Here is a 27,937-nt window from a genome sequence, read left to right on the forward strand (position 1 = left end):
CAAGTGCACTCACCTGATGAGCCATTTTGCTGACCCATCGCTATTACTTTTTTAAAACTGCTCTGTGAGAGATGAAGGACAGCACACGAGGAGCCTCCATTTTGCTGTTAACTCCCTGTGTACATCTGCTTTTAAGCTGAATTCTAATTCTGATTAATGACATGAACGTGCTTCTATCGTCACATGCTGTCACCCTGGAGAAGGTACTTCCACCCTTCCCAGTGACACACTGGTATCTAAGGCCACAGGCTCCCCTATTTCTCCAAGCAATCGGACGTTTCACTTGATTTGGAAAAATGAACGGGGAAAGGCGACTACCAATTCCTGTCAATACACTTGAAGTCTGAGACTTCCTATGCTTAGGTCTTCCCAATGGCTACGATTCGTGGTGAGTGAGACAAAGAACTCTTTGGCCAGTAGGCACTAAAGGAACCCAGAGCTGCTTTGTTTAGCTCCTCATGACTCCTGCCGGGAAATTACTCAACCTTGCCTTCTGAGCATCCCTCCCTGCCTCCAGAGTTGCCAGAGCTTGCGTACCTTCTCCTTCATCTTCTCAATCTTCTTCACTGAGCTCCTCCGGACATGCTTCTCCTCGATGCGGACGCTGGCAGAGGAATCCGGGGAGCGGGGCGTCTGTCGGTCCTCTTGCTTTACTGATTTTCCAATTTGTTTCTCTTCTTGCTTCTCTGCTTCTTTCAGTTTGCTCTGAGCGCTGATACTGTCCGCATTGTACATGTGATATGTCTTCATGACCTGCAAGACATGTCCCATGCAGAGGTCAAGAAACGGCACCAACTCTACTTCACAGACGACAGACTCAGCCGGACCTCTCCTACATGAAGCAGTATTCACATTCTTCCAGGGAACGTCTGGTTCAACACATATATATTGAGGCCCACACGTTAAGTATAGGATGGTTACTGCAATGACTCCATAACAATTTCATCTTTTTTTTTTTTTAACTTTTACTCATCATTATCTGTAAGCATGACCTTCACCTTGGCTCAGTAATTTTATTGCTTAGTTACCTCATGATACTAAGTAAAACAAGAAATAAGAACTTTCAAATAGAAAGCAAGGAAGAAGAAAAGGCTCCGAAAATTATGGTCTGCTTTATCTCCATTAGACACCTGCTCTCATAGAAAACACATCAGTAGCAGTTACCATTTACTGCGCATGTAACATATTTTTGGCTTTGTGCCAAGCCCCCCCCCCCACTGTTAGTTCCATTCACTTAATTCTACAGACAATGTCCTGTGAAGGCTGTAGACCTGCATAACTCAGGCAAGAGGCTGGGAAAGAAGAAATTACATAGCAAGTCTATCTGGGATTGGCCACAAGCAGAAAGTAACATAAAGGGGGACATAGGGTTGGGTGTGGTGGCACATGCCTTTAATTTCTGCACTCTAGAAGTAGTGCAGGAAGATGCCAGTGAGTTCAAGGCCAGCCTGGTCCACATAGCAAGCTCCAGGACAGCCAAGACTACACAGAGACCTTGCCTTAAAAAGACTGACGGGGAGCTGGGGGAGGGGGATGTAATTTTCAAATTTTCCAGAAAGAGCTATTGTCCAGGAATTGAATACTATTTCTAAGCAAGCAGGCCAGAAGAGAGAATCTCAGCTCATTTTTAGTCCTCCCAAATATATTACTTCTGGCCACACAGGGGCTGACCCTATTCTGCAGTTAATTTCTGTTTCCACACAGGCAGCTTCCAAATTAAGGTACAATAATGAATCAAGCAATTAGAAATTCATGAGTACTGAAACTTTGATGCCATGAGGTTTTTTTGAAGTGGAGAAATAGAAAATCTAGGAGTGGAGCGTGCTTTTGTGTGGCTGATAACAGAAAAGCACTAGCCGGTATTAGTAATAACCTCTAGTGTTCAGTACACAGTACGTGTGCCAGGGTTTACGTGTGCCACTTAACTTAATCCTCACAGTAACTCTGCAGCATGTTAGTGGGGCTGGGGAGATGGTTCGGAGACAATTCCAGGACAGTGAGGGCTACACAGAGAAACCGTCTCTAAAGTATATGCATGCATGCATGCATGCATGCATACATACATACATACAGACGTTCCTAATGTTTTCTAGCTTAAGCAAAACCAAAACAGGTGACTTTCAAGAAACACACCATAGAGAGAAGGGCTGAAACGTTTATCAGTAAGAGCCCCAAAGAGAGGGCGAGAATGGAAAGGACACAGCACCATGAAACAATACCTCAGTGAAGGGAGTTAGGGAGATACAGGGTGAAGACCCTAAGGGTTCTTGGCAACTGGCAATTAAGACTGACTTCTTGCACCTTTCCAAGGGAACGTGACCCATTCCCTCCCCTCCAGATATGTAAGAGAGTCTCACCTCACTTTTACTAGCTGCTTCATCCCTCCCCCAACCGTCAAATGAAATGCCTTGGATTTAGCACGATCTTTTATTTGTCTTTGTATCCCTAGTGCCTAACGATAGGGTCAAACAGACAAACGGCGTCGGGGGACTACTACCCGATGGTGTTTCAAGGCAACAGGTGCCGGATTTCAATTTAAAGCCGCTCTGCAACCAGCTGCTGCACCAAGTCAAGGAGACACAGTGAGGGATTCAGGGATAGTAACCAAAGCATAAGACCTCTGGGCTCTGGGGTAAAGACAGTCCCAAAGTGTCCCACTACCTCGTCTCTCTCTCTCTCTCTCTCTCTCTCTCTCTCTCTCTCTCTCTCTCTCTCTCTCTCTCTCTCAAGTTAGAGCTTCCTTGGCTCTCCATAGCCAATCCACGTGGCTTCCCTGCCTCCATACATGCTCTTCCTGTGGGGGCTTCCTGGGATTTTCCAGACACAGCCTCTCTGTACAGTTGAGGCAGACGGCCCCAGAGTTCTTTGGGAAGCAATGCGCTCTGACTTCAAAGGCATTCCTACACCATCAGAAAGAAAATGAAAACCACTTTGCCATGGCTTACAAGCTAGCCAGCCCATGGTGATGGACAGGGGGATAATGGACCGGCATACATATGTGCACGGATCACCGGAACTGCTCTCCGGAACAACAGCTGTGGGAAACTCCCCCTGGCACAAAATGCTAAGTCAGGGAAATCAAAGCCCCTTCGAGCAGCAGAGGAAGGTGCAGAGGAGCAGCTGGCTACTTATGGCGGGGCTCTGGATCTCTTGTTCAAAGGCATCTTTATTTAGAACTACCTGGGCTCTGCCCCTTGCATCGTCAAGGTTTAAAAGTACTTAGATTATCAACCCTTGAGTCCCCTCAAAAGAAGTATTCAAGGGCATTAGGGGAAGTTGCAAGAATAGCACTGAGAAATATAGAGGGTTTCTTAACACCCTGATCTTTTTTCCAGTGCCACAGGAATCACTAATAATTCCTATTGCTGATAGGAACAGTGAAAGCAGAGGCTCTTTCCTGTTTTTTAAATAAAGCAAATAAGGGAAATGCTTAGAAGAAACTCTTCCTGTTCTCTTCCTAACAGCCAAAGAGTTTATGTAGGGCAAACAGCTTTCCAAAGCCAGCATGCAGTACTATCAGCTTCCTACTTGAGGAAACCACTGACTCAGGCAGGGTGGCCAACATCCTGCCTTCCTTAAGACTACCAGTTCAGCACTGAAAACATGCCCCTGGAAACAGTGTAGCCCTGGCTGGCCTTGAACTCAACAGATTCTCCTGCCCTCCCCCCTTCTCGAGCGCTGAATGAAAGGTGCCTGGCCACAGATGGTCTCTCTTCATGAGCACCCGGCTAACCAGCAAAAAGCGATGGATCACCCTATCTTATTTCAGACCAGTCCTAAACTAACCTTACCCTACACAAGCAATAACTCTTAACTGCATTCTACAACTTTTCTAATGACCTACAGACTCATTTATTTCTTAACGCTAGTCTGATATTTTGGGAATACAAATTCCTTGATCACTGACAGCCACACGACATGCAGGTCATCAGGGCATGCATAGTATCTGCTGCTGCTTCTGGGGAAGCGTAGGATGGAAAACTAACAAACTTGACTGATGTCAACTCTCACCATCAAGCTGACCTTTTACAGTGGGAGTTATCCCTCCAACTGCATGCAGCTAATAGTCAGGCCAGGATAGAACCTCGGGTGTCTAGTTCAGTGGCCTAGGTTCCTCAGTCTCGGTCCTACTGACATTTGGAGCTGGAGAATTATTGTGATAAACTGTCCTGTCCATTTGTAGGATGTTAGCAGCATATTTGAACCCTACTTTTCAGATGCCCCTGGGCTACTGCTCCAGTTGTATAACTGAAAAACATCAGCAGAGATTGTCACACATTCCATTTTGTGGGGTTAGCGGGGTGGGGGAGAGGAGATCACCTTGTTAAAGACTCACTGTACCGAAGTTCTGCCCTTTCTGGAACTTCTTGGTGTCCCATTTTTCTCTTTCCAATTCACCTCTAAGCAGAGGGGTAGCTCACTCACTAATTCTGCATGTGAAGGCTAGTGAGAAGGGTTTATGTTCTGCAGTAACCGAAGGCACATGGTGTCCACGGAAGCAATTGGTCAATATTGATCTCAAGATTAACCACAGAAGTCTTGGCTGGGAGATGGCTCTCAGTAGGTGGAGACCTAATGACCCGAGTTAGATGCCCAGATCCCACAAGGTGGCAGAAGAGAACCAACTTCCCAGAATGGTCCCTTATGCACCCACAAAACAATTATTTAAAAAAAATAAATAAATAGGGGGTAAGGGTTGGGTCTCCCAGCTTGGCCTTCATCAGACAGAACAGCAAGTTCCATGTTTTGTTTTTTTTTTTTTTTTTGTTTTTTTTTTTGTTTTTGTTTTTGTTTTTCATCCCAGAGCAGTCCACACACTACCATTTGCTTTTTAAGCCAAAGCTTATGAAGTGACCTGCAACTCTGGGTAAATGCTAACAGTTCTTGAGACACAGCTTTGTCTGCTGCCTCACTGCAAATGGACTATGTTGGATCTGAGTTGGTGTGAGGTTTTGCTGCTTGACCTGAGTAAGAGCAGCAAATAGCAAAGGCCCAAGATGCTTTTTACTGGGAAAGTAAAAGGAGTCCTACAACAGCGTGCCATTTGTTATCCCATGGAATTCTCTAGGCAAGTCTCAGTTCTTCTTGGTATCTACAAGATGCTCTAAAAGTAAAGAGAAGCAAAAGCAACGGAAAGACGAGGTTCAGGAAACTCATCCAGTCTGAAAAAAAAAAAAAAAAAAAAAAAAAAAAAAGGCTCACAATGCCATGATTCTATTTGTAAAAAGTCTTAGCTTCATTTGAGAGAAATGAAAACTTGGGGTACAAAGGGTACTGCCTATCATTTGGCTTCAGAATGTAAGAGTCACAGAGTAGAATAGAAATTCAAAACAATTGGAGCATCATTGGAGACAGACTAGATGACCGCTCTACTCTATTTACCAACAGTTGCCATGACATAATGGCCACACCTAGGCTTCTGGACCAAGAATGCGGAATTCTCTGATCCCAAACGCTTGTGACGCATATCGCCGCCCATCCTGTGAAGGAAGGGGGTGAAGAGGCAAGGCAGTGGGAAGAGGGACAAGTACACACAGAAAATCACTTCCACCTTCAAATAGACTAGGGCCATCCTGGGAAACGACACACAGTGCCGATACAACCAAACTTCCGGATGGGTCTATAAACGCTACAAGCTCTACAACGGAAGCATTCCTATGGCAACAAGAACTTCCCTGCTGGGTGCATGTTCCCAATATAATTAACAAAACATGGCCGGGAGGAATTAACCACCAGCACTGCTGGGACACAGCACGTAACAGTCCACAAGCTGGCAATCCAAGAGAGTTCGAAGCAGACTGCGTTCCTTTCTCCAAGCCCATGGCGTACCTCTCTGCTGTGTCTTTGTAACATTCTCTTTGCCTGAAGTGGTACATCACACTGTGGACTTTCCAGCATCTGCTCTAACTCAACCACAAGTAATCTAAGGTCTGACGCATAGCTAACGACTGACTACACGTGCTTTCCAACAAGCAGCAGGGCAACGTAGCTGTGTTCTTTGCCATGACGTTTGGGGCTCCTGGCTTGTCGGCAATGGTGGAAGCTATGCTGGTAAACTAGACCTTGGCTGCTCTCTTTCAGTGACCCAGATGTGCCCATAGTAAGATTGCACAACTGGAAAAATTAGCTTTTGGCTCATCTGCTTTAGAAAAACTTGAATGTGGAAAAACACATGGGTGGGGTCACTCCCACTGGGGATATACGGTGTCCTCAGCCTCAGCTGAGGGTTGTTGCCGACGTGGTTATGGCTGCAAACTTCCAAATGATGCTTCTCTCTAGGATCAAAGAGCCAGGCGGCCTATCTGATTTACCGAATAAAGCTCGTTCAGGACCTTCATCAAATCATCTTGGAGCTGCTGGCCAACTTCTTTACTCTGTAAAGAAAAGAAGGAGGAAGGTTAATTGAAAAACAGAAGGAGATGGGAGGTGGAAGCAAAGAGCAGCACCCGCTCTACAAATGACGCAGACTCAATTACAGACCATTATTGAACCTAGCAAATCAGATAACCAATTATGGTCAGATTACTCAAAGAGTTTTAATGGAATCAAACGAGCCCTTTCTATAGCCCAGTAGAGGCAATCGTGTAGGGGGGAAATGGGTTATAGCCTCTGAATTTTCAATTGGTCTCAAAAGCAGCCCTGAGAGCCACAACCTATCTAGCTACTGTGGTTAGGTAGACCATGCTTTCTTAGATATTTTCAGGCACACGCGCCACTGGGTGACTAAGGAAAGCAAGATGTACCATAGGATGAGACAATATATATATGGGTGTGTATGTATGTATGTGTCCATCCATCCATCCATCCATCCATCCATCCATCCATCCATCCATCCATCCATCCATCCATGTATCCATGGACTCCAAAGAGCCTAAATTCAAAGACCTTAAACTCTAAGCAGGAATGGACTGTACTGCTACCCTGACAGCACACAAACTACAGCACTAGGACCTGCAGGATTGGCCTGCACGTTCCTTTTCCATAGAAGAAAAACCCACCTAAAATTGAGTGCATTTTTTTTTTGGGGGGGGGAATATGCTAAGGGTCCCCCAATTCTCATTCCCAAGCTCCCAAGGCAGTAGTTCTTCAATAATGACTTCTTGCAACCTTTAGTTAATACTACCTGACCCTAGAATATGTGTTGAGGCTAATTCTGAGCAGCAGGAGCTCTCTGATCCTCTGTTGCTGCCCACCCTAGGTTGGCATCTAACCACACAGAATAGTAGGAACAAAAGGACGAGGAAGCAGGAAAGAAATGTTAGAAGCCAAGACCAAGAAGGCAGAGAATAAAAACGATTGGGATCATCAAGGAATTGTCCTTCAGATAACTACAACACTCAAGTACACTTCTAAGGTTTTGCTTTTCCACACTGAGACTTGAACATGGGGTCTCGTGGGTGGCAGGCAAGCACTCCACCACTGGCTGCATCTCCAGCCCCTAAATGATACTCATCAAAGGCCATTTCCAGGGCAAGGGATGATGAGTGCTTTCATTTGTACTGCTTCTCTTAAGATATGTGTGTTGTGCATGCACACAGGGCCCGATAGGGCACCCTGGGCACGGAGAAAGCTCGAGTTGGCTTTCTTCAACACATAGTTTCTGGGCATCAAGCTCGCATTGTCAGAGTTGTTAGCAAGTGCCTTTACCCACTGAGTCATCTTGCCAGCTCCAGCCTGAGCATTTTGTTTGTTTGCTTGCTTGTTTTTGTTCTGGTTTTCGAGACACGGTTTCTCTGTATTGCTTTGGAGCCTGTCCTGGAACTAGCTCTGTAGACCAGGCTGGCCTCGAACTCACAGAGATCCACCTGCCTCTGCCTCCCGAGTGCGGGGGGCTGAAGGCGTGTGCCACCACCACCCGGCACAAGCCTGGACATTTTAAAAACTGGTTTGCCACTTTACTGTTAAGGAGTTCTTTGCTCCCCCACCCCGTTGGAGATTAACACAGGTGTGACTTCTTTCATGAATAGCTATGACAATTTTAGAAGCGGGTGGAAGGACCCCAAAGTAAGCACTTACAAAGTTGCTGCTAGTCTCAGCTTTCCTACCACCTGCTGAGTATTTGTTACATTGTTGCTTTGACAAAATACCTTTCAAGAAGCAATTTAAGGAAGGCGTGGTTTATTGTGGCTTACAGTTCAAGAGGGTACATTCCATGTCGGTGAGGAAGGTTTGGTGGCAGGAATGGGGAAGTATTGCGGTAAATAAGGATCAGGATAAACAAATAGGCCGAATAGATGTTTATTCAGGGAGAAATAACTTACAACCTAGACAGATGAACACCAGGAAATTCAACCCGATCCTCTCCTGTCCGAGTCACGCCAGAAAGAAGTCAGGACGCAGAGAACGAACAGGCTGTGAAGATGGGCTATAAAACTCAAGCTCTGCCACCCGTGACCCTCTTCTTCCAGGAAGTTTCCAACTCCTAAAGGTTCCACAACCTCCCAAATAGCGCCATCATCTGGGGACCAAGTTTCTAACACATGAGCCTACGAAGGACATTTCATATCCAAACCACAGCATTTGCTATTTCTCTGGGCTTAATTTCTCTTCTGTAAAATGAAAGTCTTTCCCTCTTACTAACAAACACGGGGAAGATATTTTAAGATGTCTGCATTTGCAAGGACTTTCTGAAAAGGACTCCAGTGGCAAGGAAATAATCTTAAAAACTGAGAAAATGGATTACATCAAATTAAAAAAGCATTTTGTGTAGCAAAGGATATACTACCATAGTGAAGAGAGCCTATAGAATGGGATAAAAGACTTGTCCAAGTACGCATCTGATTATCTATAATTAACAAATACCTTAAAACATTATATACCAGATAAGTGATGTTAAGTTTCAAAGCTGGGACAAACTCCTCGGGTGCCTATTTAGCATACCCCAAAGCTCAAAGTCCATCGAATCAATAAATGGACTGAACAGGTAGTTCCTAAAGGAATAAATACAAGTGGCCAGTAAATATCTGAAAAATGTTCAAGATCCTTAGCCATTAAAGCAATGCAAATTAAATTGCTTTTATATTTCATATCAGAATGGTGTTCTAAAAAGCAATAACAACAAATGCTGGATTCTCAAAAACTCAAACAGAGCTGTATGACCCAGCTTTGCCAATCTTGGGAATACCCCTACAGACTGGAAATGGAATTATTATGCTAGAAGTTCATCAACAAACGAACAGAGCAACAAACTTTTATGTAGTCATAAGGAAAAGTGGAGTCATGACTTTAGAGAGTAATGGGATCCAAGTAATAAAGCAGACGTTGGTGCTAACTGGGGGAAGAAAGGGAAACACTCTGAAGGAGGTAGGAAAAAGTGAGAATGAGATATAATAACATGCATGTGTAAGATGCCCGGATGGCCCAGGGTGGTGGGGCGCACACCTTTGGTCCCAGCACTGGGAAGGCAGAGGCAGGTGGATCTCTATGAATTTGAGGCCAGTCTGGTCTACAGAGAGTTCCAGGACAGCCAGGGCTACACAGAGAGACCCTGTCTCAAGGGGGTGGGGGGGAGCCAGGATGGAACACATTACTTTATATGCTAATCTAAAATAGTAATTAAAAAAAAAATCAAGACCTTTACCAAGTGTCCTAGTTTGGTTTCTCTGACGCTATGATAAAACACTGATCAAAATCAACTAAGGGGGAAGAAAGCATTGACTTGCTCATATAGCCCAGTGTTATCATTGAGGGAAGCCAGGGCAGGAGCTCAAGGCAGGAGCTGAAGAGGGACCATGGAGAAATGCGGCTTACTGGTTAGTCTCCAGGCTCACATTCAGCTACGTCTTAGACAGCTCAGGTTCACCTGCCTAGCACGCTGCCGCCCACAGTGGGCTAAGCCCTCCTACACCAACTGGCAATTTAAAAACATCTCACAGGGGCGATTCCTCAGCTGAGGGTCCCTCTTCCCAGGCGACCCTAGGATTGTGTCAGGTGGACAGCTGAAGCTTACTGTGACACCAATCTCTACCATTCAATCGTTCTATATGATGTTTTACCTGTCTCCTTATTGCAAGAAACATTAAATAGTCTTTTCTGTCAAACACAAAAAATTTGTTTACAACAAAGAATCCAAATCTTTTTTTTATCTCCTCCACCTTGTAAAACCCATCCATATGTAAATGCTTTCAACCCCCCCCCCCTTTCTCATTCAAGGCTCCAATGCATTCTTGGAACTTATGAGTCTGGCGCCTTTGTGCTGATTCTTACAAAGCTAGCCAATTGTGAAAGACAGAGGTGGGACTCTATCCAATGGAAGACAGTCACCACCTGCTTTAGAATAAAAACCAAGAACATTTCCTGGCCGTGTGTGCTTGATCGGGGATAAAACATCTCTTGTTTACACTTGACCAACACGAAAGCTCAGCCTTTTAGGGACACTTCCATTGGAATGGTGGTCTCTTCCTTGCTGGCTCAAACTTATTTCTAACCGTATATCCATATTAGAGCTAAACAGGCTGACTTCAGAGCAGAGTAAAAGGCAATGCACAAGTTCTCTCCAAGGACCCACCCAGATGCTAGCAAAAATGACAGCTTCAGGGGCATCTTGCCTGGTTTAGATTTCCCATTCCTAGTACCTTTCATTCAATAACCTGGGAAAGAGCAGTTTTCAACTGCTCGGAAAAGCCACAAGAGAGGAAGAATATGCCTCTCATCTACAACTTCTTCCTGCAGCCCCGCCCATGCTGGGGAAGGCTGAGCTCCACAGAAGCAAAAGAGGAGAAAATGACTTACAATCTGCCTCAGAGTCAAGATCAGAGGAGACCTGAGCACCACTGTCAAGTGTCTGCCCCAGATCCAGCAGCTCCCCCTGCCAGCCTTCCAGCCCTTCTCACCCCATCCTTATGTTCAAGTGGCAAAGGTTAAAAGAGATAAGACCTGGCCCTATGCTATGTAGCTTCGCTGTGACTTAAACTAGTAGGAGTCCAGGAGTGGGAAGAGGAAGGGAGGGGAAAAGGAGGGAAAGTCTAACCAATAAAATAGCAATTAAGACAAGCAGATGTTTCCTTTTGTGTTCTGATTAGTCGGGAGGACCAACGTTATCCCTGTTTATTTGAACAAGCTGCTGAAGCAATCAGATTTACCACTCCCCTCCCGCTGAGCTGGGGACACACCAGTAGCTAGCTCAGTTAAAGTATACAACTAAAGCTCCTATCAGGTGCAAAGCTGACCCAGAAGACAGGCAGCGACTGGCCGGCTTCTGGCCTTTCACAGACAATAAAAGGCCACCTGCTCTGTATCTCAGAAGCCTTAAGCATGGCTTCAGGGAAAGCAAGACATCCATTCAGGATGTGCTTCCGTGCAGGATCTCCTCAGAGGGTTAAAGGAGCTGGGAAGCGAAGAGGGAGCCCCACCCAAAGACAAGGAGCACATTTATCTATCCTAGGAACAACCCAAGGGATGAAGCCAAGTACAAGACAGTGAGGGCTGGGGAGCTTTCCTTTCTCTATAAAGAAGCAAAGGGTTTCTAGGCAGTGAAGAAAACGGATTTATAGTGCAGCCTTTGTGCACCAACACATGGCCTGATTTCTTTTCTTTAAAATTTCTTGGAAGAGAATGAGTCATCTAAACATTGCAGGAAACCAAACAGAAGTTGGGGGTGGTTAACTTTGGGTAGTTTTTTTTTTTTTTTTTTGAGTATTTGCATAGTTATCTTTGTCTTTAAAAAAGGAAAAGAAAGGAAGGGGGGAAGAAAAAGGAAAGATAGCTAAACTTAGAATAGGAGATGTGGAACAATTAACAGGATAGGAAGTGTGGCGGTGTGCTCAGATCTGGATCTTTTATTTTGAAACGGATCACAACCTTTTTTTGGCCAGAGTGGGAGCCCCACTCGGCCTGCTACAAAAGTGGGAGCAGTCAGAAATGAGGTGGCAACCACAGCTCCTTCCAGCTGTGTGCTTACAAAACCAGCAAGAAGGCTTCCTTGTCTAACAGACAAGGACTGGACGTACAGGCCCATCTCCATTTTCCCGAAGCCCCCACCCCCGCCCTGTGCCTGAGAGCGAGGCGACAGCAATGTGTGCTCCGCTCTGCCTGAGTGTAGGGCTGCCGCTTGCTCTCTTTTACTTTTTTGGTTTACTTTCATTATTTTTAATCATGTGTAGGTGTGCATGCGAGTGTAGATGTCTGAGGAGGCTAGAGGCATCAGATCCCCTGGAGTTACAGACAGTTATGAGCTGACAGATGATGTGGGTTCTGGGATCTAACTAAGCCTGAGCCCTCTGGAAGAGCAACAGCAGTGCTCTGAACCATTGAGCCGTCTCTGGAGCTCCTTCCTCTCATCTTTGTACGTTCTTAAACCCATGTATTTCCTGAATGTCAATGGGTTTGTCTGCTAGTTTAAACAAAACGAAACAAACAAAAATCCCACCAATTATAAATGGGTTCTAAAACTAGTCTGCACTAGAAGGATCATTACTTAATTTTCTGCTTATTCAGACTAGCATAGTGCAATTTGCCTATCTACACTACAAAACCTGTACCAGACACAAAACTTCTCCATGTTTGTGTGTATTGATGAAATCGTGTTTCTGCCATGTGGTAGGAGCTAATTTCAGTTGGTCCCAAGGCTGAAGCTGTCAGCAGGTAGAAACAGCAGGGTCATTTAATTCTGTGACATGAGACTGTATCAGCAGTTTTCCAAACAGGAATCCCATTTTCAAGTGCACAAATCTCTATCAGTGCTAGCCTCCTCAATTCACCCCAAAGATTTATCAGAGGCCAACTGTTCAAAGGAAAAAAAAAGTAGTTTAAAACTCAATGGGCATTTCCAGATCACAGAGGAAAGGGCTATAAATGTTCTACTAAGCTCTGCAGCAGAAGACATGCCACCAAATCCAGAGTGGAGGTTTGAGGGGCACTCTATTTCAAAAGGTCAAGTTCCTGAGCCGGCACTTTGGACAGAGCTTAAGGGAGTGGTCTACTAGGTATCAGGGCCAATGCTAGTGATGCTGGTAACTGAGCCCTGCTGACCTCTCCCATCCAACTCATGCAACAAAATGCAGCAGGGGTGATTGCTGCAGGGGTGCAGAGTGCAGACCTAGCAGGTCAGAGCTGAGAAATAACTTTTGCATTTCCCTTCCACCACACTTTCTTGCCTGTCTGTCAGAAGGGCCTCGCTAGTCTCCATTTACTCACTGATGAGGAAGTGAACCACTAGGAAGGTTGAGCTCTACCAGGACCTTACTCTCGGGGGAAAGCAAGGTCATACAACACTCAGGTATAGTGACTTTGGCGGTAGAAACCTTGCTTAACAGCTCAAGGCCTTGGTGGTGAGTCTCTAGTATGACAAACAATAACAACAACAGTAATTACATCGCAGCATAAATATTCTAAAGAAAGGCTGGCTTGGAGTTGCAAAGAGAGGCACACTGGGAATGCTTCTACATTTTGAATATGGGTAGGCGGCAAGGATACTCAGTTTTGAAATTACAATGCAGTGCGTCTACAGTGCCCTGCATAGTGCCTTCTTATGTTTCCTATTCTTTTCCACTTTTAAAATACTAGTCATAGCTCACTAAATTTAAAGTAGTAGTGATAGGATTAGAGCCGACCAACAAAGACGAGATCTAAATAACTTCTCCTCTCGAGATAGCTGATTACAGTTCGCAGTAGGTTTAGGTTTAATCACTGAATTCTGGCAAGGGGGAAAGACAGCTGGATTTTAGAGAATGTACAAAAAAAAAAAAAAAAAAAAAAACCCATCAGCAAATATTTATAGAGCATCTATTATATGTCATATACTTGTGGCTTGAATATAAAATGGAGAGTTTAAAAGTTCACAGTCTGCTGAGAAAGATAGACACTGACCCCATGTCTGAGCCTATCAGGATGTAATTCTTTGCATCTCAAAGGCATTAACAGAAACAGAATGATCTTAGTGAAAGGATTTTTTTTTCTCTTATCTCAGTCCAGCTTGCCAGAAACAGAAATCTGAGTTCTTAAAAATCCAGCTATTACACAGTAAATCCTCCTACTTTGCATTTGCCTTTATAATTACAAATGGCTGTTTCAGTTATGACAACCCTGCTTCAGTATAAGTGAACCTCAAAAGCTTATGAACTGGCTAAAAAATAATGTTTGGAATCTTCTGAGTTTGTAAGCACCATAAAGGTTAATTTCCCTTAATAAGTATAGTTAGTTGAATTTTCCCAGGGGGGGAAAATCATATTCTAGAAGAAATCTGACACGTTATAAATCTGAAAGTACTTGTTTCAGATTCCTGTTGAATTATCAAAAAAAGTATTAAAATGAAACAACAACAAAAAAAAAAAAAAAAAAAAAAAACCCAAAAAACAAAAAACAAATCCCCAAAGCCACTAAAATATAAAATCACTGAAAAGCAATGGAGGATCGATTTTTCTTGAGAAGCGTTCACCTTTATCTTGGCTATATACTCCAATTTATTTGTTTGTTTGTTTGAGACACCCAGGCTGGTCTCAGTCTCCCTATGTAACCAAAGATGACCTTAAGCTTTTGATCCCTCCCACCTTTGCCTCCCACGTGCTGGGGTTGCAAGCCCACACTACCTTACCTGTCCTTTTCTGGAGCTTTCTTTCTCTCCCCCCTAATTAGAAACAGATAGGTACCACATCAATAATAATAGGGAGTGATTTTGATACCCTATTTTCATATTTAAATAGGTCATCCATGTAGGAGGCAGAGAGGTCAAGGACATCACAAGAAAACCCTCAGAGTCAACTAGCCTGGGCTCACAGGGGCTAGGAGTTTGGACCAGGAAGCCTGCATGGGACTGACCTAGGCCTTCTGCATCTATGTGACAGTTGTGTAGCTTGGTCTTCTTGTGGGACTCCTAACAGTGGGAGCAGGGGCTGTCTCTGATTCTCTGGCTTGGCTTTGGGGGCCCTTTCCTCACCCTGGGTTGCCTTGCCCAGCCTAAGACAAGGGGAGGTGCTTAGTCTTACAGAATCTCAATATGCCATGTTTTGTTGATATCCATGGGAGGCCTGCCCTTTTCTGAATAGAAATGGAGAAGAGGGTTGGAGGTAAGAGGGAGGGGGAACTTATAGTCGGGATGTAAAATAAATAAATAAATAAATAAAAAAAATTTAAGAATAAATAAATAAAATCCATACTACAAACCAGCACAGAAGCCTCAGGACTAAACTACACCATAGTTCAAATGGATTTAGCAGATAAAGACAGAATATTCCATCCAAGTTACAGACTGTAAGTTCTCAGCATCTCAAGTACTCTCCTCTAAAGTATACCAAATTCTAGCCACAAAGCAAGTCTTGCAACACATAGACGAACTGAAATAAAATTAATTGTATATTTTCCAATTACAGTAGAATTAAGCAAGAAAACAACAGTAATAGAAATGATTTAAAATTATATATGTGTAGAAATACACTCTAAGATGAGAAATCAGAAATGTAAAAATTCTTTGAATCAAATGAAAATAAAAGCAAAACTTACCAGAACATTTGGGATATAGCCTAGGTAGTTCTAAGAAGAAAATGTATGGCGATGCTTACATTAAAAAATATACAAAGCAACAACAAAAACCCAAACCTAATTAATAATACATTTGGGACCTAAGAATAAAACAAGAACATGCCAAACCCCAAAGCAGTGGACAAAAAGAAATAATGAAGATACAAGCAGAAATTAATAAAATGGATGCTAGAGGAGCAATACAAAGAATCAAAGAGTTGGGTTTTGGTAAAAATAGAGAAGGCTGCTAACAAACCATTGGCTGATGAGATAAAAGACGCGAATTAATAAAATTAAGAGGCAAAAAAGGGGAGGCTACTATAGATTCCAATGATATCCACACAATCAGTTAGAGCTTTATATGAAAAGTTACATGTAGAGGAAATGGATAGATAAACTCCTGTTCTAGGCTACTAACATGACATAAAGAAGACACAAACAAGTCAAATCCCAGAAAATGACTGCGAATGAAGTAGCTATTGCTACTTCACCCAACAATGAGAATGCCAAGATCAAAAGGGTTTGCCACCAAAATTTACCAATCGTTCCAAGAAGAGTGAATACCAATGCTCTCCAATCTATCCCATCACCCAGGAAGGGAGGGAACACTATTAAACTGCCTATAAAGTCGCATTACCTAGCTACCCAACCAGACAAGACACAATAACAACAACAAAGGAAGCTACACAGGCCAACTTTCCTACGAACACAGACACAAAAATTGTTGCAAGCTGAATTTAAGAATGCATTAAGATTATATATTTGGCCAAGTTTTGTTTTTATTCCAGGGGTTTAGTTCAACATATGGAAATCATTAAGTGTGACATAGCATATAGGTAGATGTAAGTAGGACAGAGTCACATGAGCATCAAACAAAGGTAGAAAAGGCCCCTGACAAAATTCAGCATCCCTTTATGGACAACGCTCAAAAGAAACAAGAAAACAAAACAAAGCAAAACTTCAGTATAATAAAAACTACTTGACAAAATCATAGCCAAGATTATACTGCACGGGGGGGGGGGGGAGGGGGAAGCCTCTCCCACCCCCAAATCTGGAATCTACTGTAAAACAGATAATCCAGACAAGACTGAATCCCACTGGGGGGACATGTCAATAGAAGTGAGAGGCAGGTCACCTGTTCTCAAGACCTCTAATAGCATAGTCTGAATTCATGTGTGTTCTAGCCTCTTGGTATATCCTATACCAAGAATATAAGCTCAAAACAATACTGTAATTGCTGTCTTGGCAAATCTCCATCTGTGGTTACTCTTCAGGATAATGCCTTGAAAGAGATTGCGTCTTCAAGTTCTGATCTCATCCCAAAAGCATTCATTGAAGTTATTCTGAGGGTGAACGGCCAACTGCATTTCCAAGGCTGGACATTTGAGGCACAGACATTGTAACTAGGTGGATTTGGGCATCCTCAAGTGGATTGGGACACGCAAGGATCCAAAGACGCAAAGGCAAGAGGACACCAGTCTCTGAGTAGACACAAAATGAACTCGGGAAGAAAAGCAAGCAATGACTTAGACAGTCAGCACAGGAAGGTGCTTGCAAGCATATGCCCTCCTACAAACGCAAGCCCCCCGGGGGCTGGAAAGTCGGAAAAGCGCTGTGTGGTTCCCAGATGGCTGGGATGGGACAAGAGGTAACAGAGCTCATCTGAAAGTTGGCAGGCAAACAGTGAGAGGAAAGCAGCCCGGTAGAAAATGGAATAGTCAGCAGCACCCTACAGGAAATGCCTAAAAGAGAAAACTGCTGATTAAATGAGAAAGAGGAACTCAGCAGGAAAGCCAATTCATCAGGAATCGGTGTAATGTGAGAAGTCTTGACTCGCCTTAGAATCTCAGTACAGAGGAAGGAAGAAGCTCCAGAGGGTTTAACCATGAACACCACGGTTTCCCGACACCTCAGGCACCAGGGTTGGATCTAACAGGAACATACTGCCAACTCTAGAGTGAGGAGCAATTCTCCCCAGCTTATAGCCTCTTGCCTCTGTGCGCACTAATTACAGGTGCAGCTCTTCCCATCCATCATGATCCACGCACACTTTTAAAAAGTACAAATCCTTGGCACAGTGCTGCACACCTTTAATCCCCCCAGCACTCGAGAGGCAGAGGCACGTAGACATCTGTAAGTTCAAAGCCAGTCTTGTCTACAAGGCAAGTTTCAGGACAGCCACTGCTATACAGGATACCCTGCTTCCAAAAACATCAGAAATCCACACCTCTCTTGCCAATATCTCACTCCATGAAGAAAAAAGTCACTGAATTGTGAGAAGGAAAGGGTCAGAGTTTGGGCTCTGATAACTCATATAAAGAGCTGGAAATGTAATCAGTGGTACAGTGTGGACAAAGAAAGCCTAGAGGGCGGGGATGATCTCCAGCACTGGGTTGGGGCAGTGGTGTGTGTGTGTGTATGAATGGACGCAGAATCTCTCTCTCTCTCTCTCTCTCTCTCTCTCTCTCTCACACACACACACACACACACACACACACACACACACACACACACACGATGGAAACGACGACACAACCAGGGATGGACAAAACTACAGTCTCACAAGATTTTTCACCTATAAAAGCTTTACTATTTCCTCTACATACTTAAACTTTAAATGATCCATTTATATTTCAAGCAGAGCTGCTATCCATGTACTATTCAAAATTCAATTATTTTAACATACACCAAGGTTTCATAAGCCATCACCACTAATTTCAGAATACTGTCACCACACTAAAGGAGACCCGATAACTGTTAGTAATCACTTTTCTACCCCCCCCCCCCAGCTCCTAGCAACCACTAATCTACTTTGCCTCTATGAACTAGAATATGCTAAACTTTTCCTAGAAACAGAATCTTAGGGCACATGGTCTTTTGTACCTGGCATCTTTTATTCAACACAGTATTTTCAGGATTTGTCCTGTAGTATCCACCAGTACTTCCTTTCTTTGTGGGGATGACCATGACCAGGCTTCAACCCAGGACCATGCACATTAGTGAACATGTGATCCAATAGCGACCTCTAATTCCCTGCTCCACACTATATCTTTTCTTTCAATGGATGAATATTACAAATGAACAACAGATTTTAATATCTGCCTAACTGCTTTATGAACATAGATTATTTCTACTTCTTGATGTTAGAAACAATGCTACTGCATACAAGTTTTTCTGTAAGCCCATGTTTAAATTTCTCTTCCGTTTATATCTAAAAGTGAAATTGCTGAGTTGCAGGATAATTCTAGGCTTCAGTTTTCACAGACTTATCAAACTATATATATGTGTGTGTGTGTGTGTGTGTGTGTGTGTGTGTGTGTGTGTGTACATACATACATATGATCTTTCTAGGTTCCTTCCAAACACTAAAATTATAAGCATATACCATCATGCCCAGCCATTCCCTAACATTTTTTTTTCTTTTTCTTAAGTTACAGCCATCTTTATAGGCATGACATGTTACTTCATTGTAGTTTTAACTGCAGTTCACTAATAACTAACAATGCAGAGATCTTTACATTTCTTACGAGCCATTTGCTGATCTCCTTTAGAGAAAAGTTTATCCTAGTTTTGTTCATTTTAAAATTGGGTTGCCTTTTGTTGTTGAGGTAAGAGTTCTTTTAAATATAATAGATTTCAAAGTATTTTCAGTATGAAAATAATGGTGATATGAAATCATGAAAAGAATGAAATTCAATGTGTTTTGTTATTCTTTAGTTGCTTGGAGCTGTATCTAAGAAACTATTGCGTAATCCAATATCAAGACGACTTACATTTATGTGTTCTTCTAAGAGCTTTATGGCTTTAGCTTTTTCATTGGTATCTTTCATTCATTTAAAGTTATCATTTACAATTTTGTTCTTATCATTTAACTTCTTAATAAGACTACAAAATAAAATTTAAGGAGTATGTTTAATAATGCAATTATTTGCGTCTCCTACTTGGTTATTACTTCTCAGTTTTTGGTCATAGATATCTTATTTCAACAAATGCCTATTTATAATTGGAAGTCAAACACTGCATATGACACGTGATGAAAAACAAGTTAGTATTTTCCTTGAGTGAGGGTTTAAATACAATTCCAGCTGCTACCTATCCTGGATCATCGTAATCCAGTTAGAGATTAAGACGATTTGAAGCTAGACTTCAGTCCCTTCATGATCACTCAAGTCACTATGTGCTGCCCTTACTTGTAAGTCCATCCCTGTGCTGTTCCTAAGCTTGTAGAATCTTTGCTTTCCCTGCACCTGTACTGGGAATTGAACTCAGAGCCTGTGCATGCTAGCAAGTACTCTACCTTTGAGCTATACTCCCTTTTTTAACATTTAAGACAAGGTCTCATGAAGATGTCCAGGCTGGCCTTGAACTCACTATGCAGCACAAGCAAACCTTGAACTCTAAATCCTTTTGCCTTACCCTCTGGAGTAGATTGTGGGCCTGTACCATTGAGCTGGGCTCTTCCTTTGTCTCAGTTTCAATTTTTGTTTGTCTGGCCCTTCAAGTTTACTGATAGTTCGGCTGAGCTTCCTGTCTCTCAGCTGTCTTCTAGAATGGCAGATGCTTCTAATGTGACAGTAGCTCCAAGGAAGCATAGCTTTGGGCCGAATTACCTAAGGTGGTATATCTAAAAATAGGACCATAAGTTCAAACAGTGAAGACAGAGATTACTTTGTTTGTAAGTCTTCGACAGGTTTGGTGCAATTCTAGATTCCCAATAAACATCACGCTACGTGCTTTGCATCTAAGAACGAATGGCTGGTGGCAACAACGAAGGCATGCCACACTGAGGCTTTCGAGTTGTTCCCTTCTCAAGACATTATGGGAAAACAAGACAGAAACAAACCTTAGGTTTTAAATATGGTTCCTCTTATTTCCCCAGGGGCTTTTCAAAACTCACAACCTTTATGAAAAGGAGGTTGAATCTAACCCAAATCAAGGGCATCTTTTGAAATCAGCTAAGCGATTGAGAATCAAATCATAGAGATCATTTGGTGACTTAAATTCTACCTAATGGAGGAATTCTACACAAAGCTCTGCAAGTAAACATATAAGCAAGCCTTAAGTGGGCCAGGTATGGCCCATACCTAAATCCTAGCACTGGGAAAGGGAAGACACAAGGGTCCTTGGGGCTTGTTAGCCAGCTACCGTTTTGGTTGTACCGGGGAACTTCAGCAGTGAGAACACCTATTTTGAAAAACAAGGTTGGGGGCAGGCAAGCTGGCTCAGTGGGTAAAGCTGCCTGCTGCCAAGCCTGCCGACCTGAGTTCAGTCACAGCTGTCTTTTTATTTCCCCGTCACTGCTACCATACTGCCCCCCCACACTGCCCCATACGTGCTGAGACCTTTCATGGCTCCCAAGTACTCTCACAATAAAGTTCCGGTTCCTCAGTAAGGAACTCAAAGTTTATTTTAGCATCGTTTCAAACAACTCCTCAACCCAGTGATTTAGTCGACCACCTTATTTACCACCAGTCTCCCGCTTGTAAGCCTTGAAGCCTGTTCCTTCCACGTGCAGCGTCGTATTCCAGCTTTTCTTTCAAAGTCGCAAACTACCTTACTATCTGCTAACTCTTAAAATCCTTCTCAATCACTAAAAAATCCAGCTCAAATTTCACCTTGCTACTGGCCACCTGTATGGCAGTATATAGAACCAATGTCCACGTTGGTTGTAAGTAGAAGAAATAGCCCCCCCATCAAAAACAAAACAGACCAACCCCCCCAAAAAACCCAGCTCAAATGCTCATCAAAATAAAACAGATAAAGAAATGTAATATGTTCATAAACAGAACTCAGTAGTAATAAGAATAAGGTAAGGGAGATCTTTACGAAATAGGAATAAACCCCATGCACCATGCCAAACAAGAAAAGGTTAAGACTTCAGCCTTAGCTTGTGGAAAGGGGAGGTGATAAAAGGCTGATGGTTGGTTGGGTTGCTCACTGATGACCACAGATTTAATAAGCTACGCTTCCATGATGATGCTGCTACCTGGGTGAATACACGGGGTGGGGGGGGGGAGTGTGTGCAGCCGGAAGGGCGGTGTGCCTGGGGAGAGCCATGAAAGCTCTGAATCCCACATTTCCTCCTGTACCTCTAGTTGTACTATGTTGTGGCCTTTTTATAATGAAGTAGTGGGGGATGTGAGTTGTTTTCCTGAGTTCTCTGGGTTGATGAAGCAAATGAGCAAACATACAGAGGAGAGTTCCGGAAATTTTATTTTAGAGACAACACATTAGGACCACAGGCGACAACCTGAACTTCTAATGGGCCTCCGAAGGGAGGTGGGCAGTCAGTCGCGTAGAATCAAACCCTTAGCCTGTAAAATGTGCTTTAACTACAGACGGAAAATACTAGGAGTGAAGTAGATTCCAGGGTGCCCAGTTGGCAGCTTCAGAGAAACGGATTTGTTTCGTGTGAGAAAGTCTCCACACACACAGTAACTAATAGAAGTGAAATGCTTAGAGGACTGAGAAAAATAGTCATTTTGCCCAGTCAATACATAAAATTAAAACTATGACGTTTAGGGTCACTACCAGGGAATAATGAAAGACAAGAAAAGAATTATCACAAAATTAAGACAGCGGGAGAGAAACTAAGGGCTGTAGTCCAAGAAAAGCACCCCAGGGCTTTCTAAGTGTTGCTAAAAAGTTCAAAGCATTGACACTTGTGAGCACTCACTTCAGAATATGATTTATAATTGCTCTTTCATTATGTGCTACTTAACATACTTTTCATCTCATAAATTTCAAAACACTGGGGGTGATGAGTTCTATGATTAATAAATAATAACTCAGAAGGCTACAGGAATGGTGTTTTAGGGTGTTTGACAGTAAATACTTGCCCACTGTCTTCATCAAATAAGCAAGCTATATATGAAAATTTCCTTTACGACCTGGACTATATTCTCCAGCAACTATTAACTATGCCATCTGCATAGTCCTTTTCATACCTACATTGGCATGAGAGGCACCCTTGCAATAACAACATAAGTTTCTGAAGGACCTGGATTTAATTATGCAATTAGTAATTAAAGCAATAATTATATTTTCCACTCAATGTTTAATATGTACTAACTTATGGCATAAGTTCATTTAACTGTTGTAGCAATTTTATCACTAATTCAATTTTATAGATGCTAAATCTTAGAAAGGTCAAGCAATTTGTCCAGGAACAGCTACTAAATGGCAGAATTGGACTTTGAACTCACATTATCCATACCATGTTCTCTCATCTTAAATAAGCCTTGCTGGGTGAAAACGAGGGGAAGAAGGTCCATAAACTCTGACGGCAACTAAGAGAATGATATTACACCTCTCCCTCAAGAATCTTTGAGGATAAGGGGATGGAAAAATAGTAAGAGTCAAAGGTAACAGAGAGCATCAAGGAATGGTTTCCAGACACAAGTGGGCAGGTGCAGATATGGACTCACAGAATTTGGACAGCATGGAAAGAGGTTAGATGGGCATGGGGCTCCATCACTAATGAGGAGCTATGGCACTCACTCAATAGCTGCCAGGAGAGGGGGTCAATGTTCCTTAATGATGTGACCCCTGGTAGGTCAGGGACTCCAGAGCATGCCCTCCTCCCAATAGTAGTTGGGCAGCACAAACTGGACAAAATGGGGATTTAAAAAAAAAGAAAACCCAAAGTTAGGTGAATAGGAAGGAGGGGGTGGGTACCAGATGGGTGGGGGGAGTATGGATATGATCCAAATACACTGTAAGAAATCCTCAAAGGATGACTACAACTAGTATTTAAAAAGACAGTACAAAAGAATATTATTTGTGTGTCCAATGTTGTAGTGATGACAGAAAGAAAGTAACCACAGGCTTTTCTGTAGTTCTGCTTTTTCAGGCCAGAACTGTTTCTCAACTTGGAAATGAAGAGCACGGCCTCAGCTGGCCTCTCATCTGGTCATCTCTATCCACCAACTCCTGTGGATAACTCCTAGCTCTGTCTCAAGCATGCATGGAACTGTAGGTCATGGTCATATTTAACAAGAACATTCATTCTCCATAGGCACTATGGGGTTCTAAAAATGATCACTGTGTCTCTCTGCCTTTTTTTTTTTTTTTTCAAATGCCCCCCCCCTATTTAACTAATATGTATTTTTAGCTTGTAAATAGGATTGTTAGGGCAACATCCTTTATGGAAAAGGGCTTCACAGTCAAATATGCAGGGTTGAAATAAATAATTTGAAAAGCTAGGGAGAGGCTCTCCAAGCCAGAGTATGTCAATCTTCTGTATAAACCTAACCAGAAGAGAAACTATACCTGCAGTTCTAGCACAACTTTATACTCCCAAATATTTTAAAGAGGTCGAGAAATATTTTATTATACGGAAATAAAAAAAAAACAAATTAAAAGATATTTAAGAAGGTTAATACATATAGGATTTAATCTGCTTTTTGTTTTGTTTTTATTTGAAATCAGAATCACATTTCTAGAATGCGGAAGAAGAGAAGCAAGCTTGTCACAACTATACCTCCTGTTCTTCCTACGCTGGCCCCAACCTACTCATTTAAATGTTGCAAAATATGAATGAATACTTCAACTGCATTCCCTAAGAACCAACTTTCAATTCAAGTTCTTTAAACATTTTTCTAGTTTCCAGTAATATCTACACTACAATGTCAAAATTGTGGCAGGAAAATAAACCAATAAGAAGATACACAAAGCAACCTTCAGTCAACGATCCAGGCTAATTCCTGGTCTGATGCTCTTTTTCTATGCCATAGTATCTTTCAAAACACTTCACTATTCTTTATCACTTTCCACAGCTGACTTGTGAGTGCCAACTCAAACTTCTGAAGCACGAGTCTTGTGGGTTAGAAGGGGTCAAAAGTATTTGAGGAAGATACAAGGCAGGCTTGGAGAACTCAATCCATCTGAAGAGATGATCTGAAAGTGTGTTGAAATTCCTCTGCTAACCACAGATCCAACTGTCATGACCTCTCTCCTGGGACATGTAGTCCATTTCCTTCAACACCTACTTGGCAGTTTAATGCATTCAAAAAAGCAGTGGAGGGAATATATCCAAAGGACTATTGTTCCATGTAGAACACAAGGTATTTTCAGACACCCAGCAGGACTCCAGAATACAAGAGGGCTTTCAGAGTAAAAGCTCAATTTTCTCTCACTTCTCTCCCCTTTCTGCCTAGCTCAGATTTACCACTGATCAAGTCAGAAACAACCTTAAGTGCTTAGACTAATTTAAAATTTTTCAAGTAGTTCCATATCAAACTCCAGTAAGGGAGTTTTCAGCTCCCTTACAAAGCTATTCTGCCAAAGTTGGCCCTCTTGAGTAAACAGTGGTCTTTTCCAGAAAGTTCCTTCCTGAGGCTAAAAACTAAGCCTTTCCTTCATTTCCCTCCCTAGAACCTACAAAGTGGCAAGAGAAACAATTATTCCAGTTAAGAAGCATCTTCTGGGTGGATAGTTACAGTACACACTTATATATAATCCCAGAACTCAAGGGCATAGGGCAGGAAGGTTGAAATTAGAGGTTAGCTTGGGTACATAGCTAGCCCTGCCTCAAAGACAAACAAACAAAAACAAAACAGGTTTGTCTTTGGGTATTAGAAATCAGTAAGTAATGAATGAATGAAGAGAAATTATATTTACATACTGTCACAATATCCTCATTAGGCATTTATTAAAATACAATAAAAAAGGCACCCCTCTAAATAAACAGTCAAAATTACCACCACCAGAAATGGGACAGATCTAGTCAGTGCCTCCTGTTATAATATACTGAGAAGAATGCAGTATTACGTCTATGGAGTGATGCCAGAACTATTTATTCTGCAGCTAATCATGAGAAAACATCATATTCAAAAAAGATGTCAATATAAAATAAGTGGCAAACATTTTTCAAAAAATATCAAAATCATTAAAGATAGACAAAGGGTCTGCCAGAGATCAGACACTAAGGAGCACAGTTTACCTCAACACAATCTATGATTCGGGACAAGACCCAAACCAGACCACAAAGCTAGAAATTGGCTGTCAGTGGGACAACAGGTGACATTTGAGTAAGACCCATAGATTAATAGTATCATCATGGTGATTTACTGACTTAACCATTATGCCATGCTTTATGAGATTTTAACACTTGGAGAGTTGTAATGAATAAGCTGCACGGGGATTTTTGTCTCTTTTTAAAATCAAATTTAGTCTGAAATTATTTCAAGATAAAATGTTAAAATAACATTACAGGGGTTATGTCACTCCGGCTTCAAAATATGTCCTTAATGTGATGGGTAAGGCTTTGTCTACCAATGGCACCTCATCAATATTCCATCCATCTTTATCCATACTATCTGTAGCTTTGGAGCAAACTATACAGTCTCACTCAAACTACCCATAGTTCTGGATTGCTCTTCAGTTGCTTATGCCCTTTGTTTTCTGCACAAGCGCTCTCCTCTCCCAGGAATCCCCAGATAGCCTCCCCAAGACACAAAGGACTTTATAAGGTAAACCTTACCCCACATTTCCGCCATCCCAGAACCTATCATTGATACTGTTGTTACATGTCTATTTCTTCCATTTGGTTCCATTCGCTTAGATCACAGGCCAAGTCATACTGTGTTCACATTTTCAACACAGGGCAATGCTCAAAACAAAAGATAAATTCAACTTAATTATGTGTTAAATGAACGTTCTGTTTATATGTAGAACTATCACAATATATTTTTTGTTTTTTGAGACAGGGTCTCCTTATGTAACTCTGGCTGTCCTGGCACTCACCAAGTGAACCAGGCTGACTTCGAACTCACAGGGATTAACCTGCCTCTGCCTCCTCCGTGCTGGGATTAAAGGCGTGCACCACCACTACCAGCTATATCGTAATATCTTTTTGAAAATTTATTCTGTGTGTCCTTTACGTCATGTATCTTATATCTGTATAATGTTGAATGGGCTGGCAAGCACCGTCATAGGAGTTCTGTTAATTATACAATTTCATGAAGAAATCGTAGGAAAGTCAGTTAGTGGCAGAGCTAGTATTAATGAAGGGCTGGGTTTAATATCTCTATCTCTCTCTCTCTCTCTCTCTCTCTCTCTCTCTCTCTCTCTCTCTCTCTAATGAATTTACTCTTGTGTCCTTATTATCCTCATACAATTTCCAGAAGCCAAAATGAACAAGAAGGATGATTATCACTCAGTTCATATGTGGAAGTACAGGAAGGGAGAATTTTTATTTGAAACTTGGAAGAGAATGATAGTTGGAAGGGATCAAAAAAAAAAAAAAAAAAAAAAAAAAAAAAAAAACAAACCACTACCTCAGGCTTACATCATTTTCTACTATCTTAACTGTGTATGTGGGGGGGGGGGGATGGAGAGAAAGGGAGAAAAAGATGCTTAAGGTTTTAGAGGAGGCTGTACTAAGTACCAGTTTCCGAAGATTTCAAACTCAAACTCAGTCAAGCGCTATTTGTTCAGGTCCCATTCTTCCTGAGCCCTTCGTGGTACCTAGCATTTAGTCATCTTCACACTTGATGTGACGTTCCTTTTGTCCATTTAACGTGTTCTCTCCTCTACTCCAATCTTCAGATGTCTCCCAAATGGCCTTTACTTTGAATGCTCCCTTTCTGGTTTCAACATCCATTTTATAGAGTTTGTTTTCAAACCTTCCTTCCAGCTTTTGCCCTCACAAATGCTCCCCTTTCCCTTATCTGAAACGGACTCAGGGCGTGTGGTATTAAGTCCTGGAGTGACCTTTAAAAAGAATTAGAAGACCTGGAAGATTTGGTTCTATCTTTACCACTACCTGGGTGGCCCAAGCCAGGTCACTGATTGGCTCTTAGAGTCTTTCCTAATTAAGGGCAGGATTAGACTGCATGGCTGTCGCACATACTTTCCTGTGTGGGATATGAACAAACAGGAAGTCCAGCTTCCCATTGCTTAAGCCAAAATGCTAGGAGCCATCTTTAACTTCTTTCCTTGTGACACATTCAATTTAGTGGCTCCATCTTCCAGATGCATCCTCAAAGCTACAGGTAACAGCTTCTCAGTGTTGCCGGAGTTACCCTGCTGCTTAACTCCACCTCTTCCCGTCAGAACGATTCGTGAAAACTCCTTTATTCATCTTTTCCCCCTAATTCTAGCATGTTTCTCTTTCAGTCCTTTAAACCCAGAAGCAAGCCGATGGGCTTAAGTAGCTTCCTGAAGCATCCCACCAAGCCTCTGGTCCTATCTCGTACTCGGCACACATCATCCCTACTGCATCTCTAACAGGTAAACCTATTCCCAGCTGACAGTGTTGGTATGTGCCAGTTTACCAATGAGAAATGTCTTTCTCAAAGAATTTAACAGCAGTATTCATAATTTTCTCTAGGTATCAGTTCAAATACCAGCTTAGTGGTGAGAGCTTTCCTGGCCACCCTATATAAAATAGCAATATTCCTAGGACCTATGGGCTACTTTCTTTATTTTTATAATATCACCACACACACACACACACACACACACACACACACACACACAC

General features: G+C 42.4%; 1 protein-coding gene across 4 annotated transcripts in view; it reads right to left on the reverse strand.

Moving 5' to 3' along the window:
- Srgap2 (SLIT-ROBO Rho GTPase activating protein 2) overlaps nucleotides 1-27,937 on the reverse strand; it is a 205,438-nt gene that overhangs the window by 61,529 nt on the left and 115,972 nt on the right. For all 4 annotated transcript variants that reach the window (XM_051204128.1, XM_051204127.1, XM_051204129.1 and 1 more), the window contains exons 4-5: nucleotides 6,312-6,374; nucleotides 538-753 (exon numbers count right to left, since the gene is read on the reverse strand). In XM_051204128.1, the coding sequence (XP_051060085.1) occupies nucleotides 538-753; nucleotides 6,312-6,374 (279 nt within the window). The remainder of the gene's footprint in view (nucleotides 1-537; nucleotides 754-6,311; nucleotides 6,375-27,937) is intronic.

Source organism: Phodopus roborovskii, unplaced genomic scaffold, assembly GCF_943737965.1.
Source record: "Phodopus roborovskii unplaced genomic scaffold, PHOROB, whole genome shotgun sequence".
In the NCBI taxonomy this organism is placed as follows: Eukaryota; Metazoa; Chordata; class Mammalia; order Rodentia; family Cricetidae; genus Phodopus; species Phodopus roborovskii.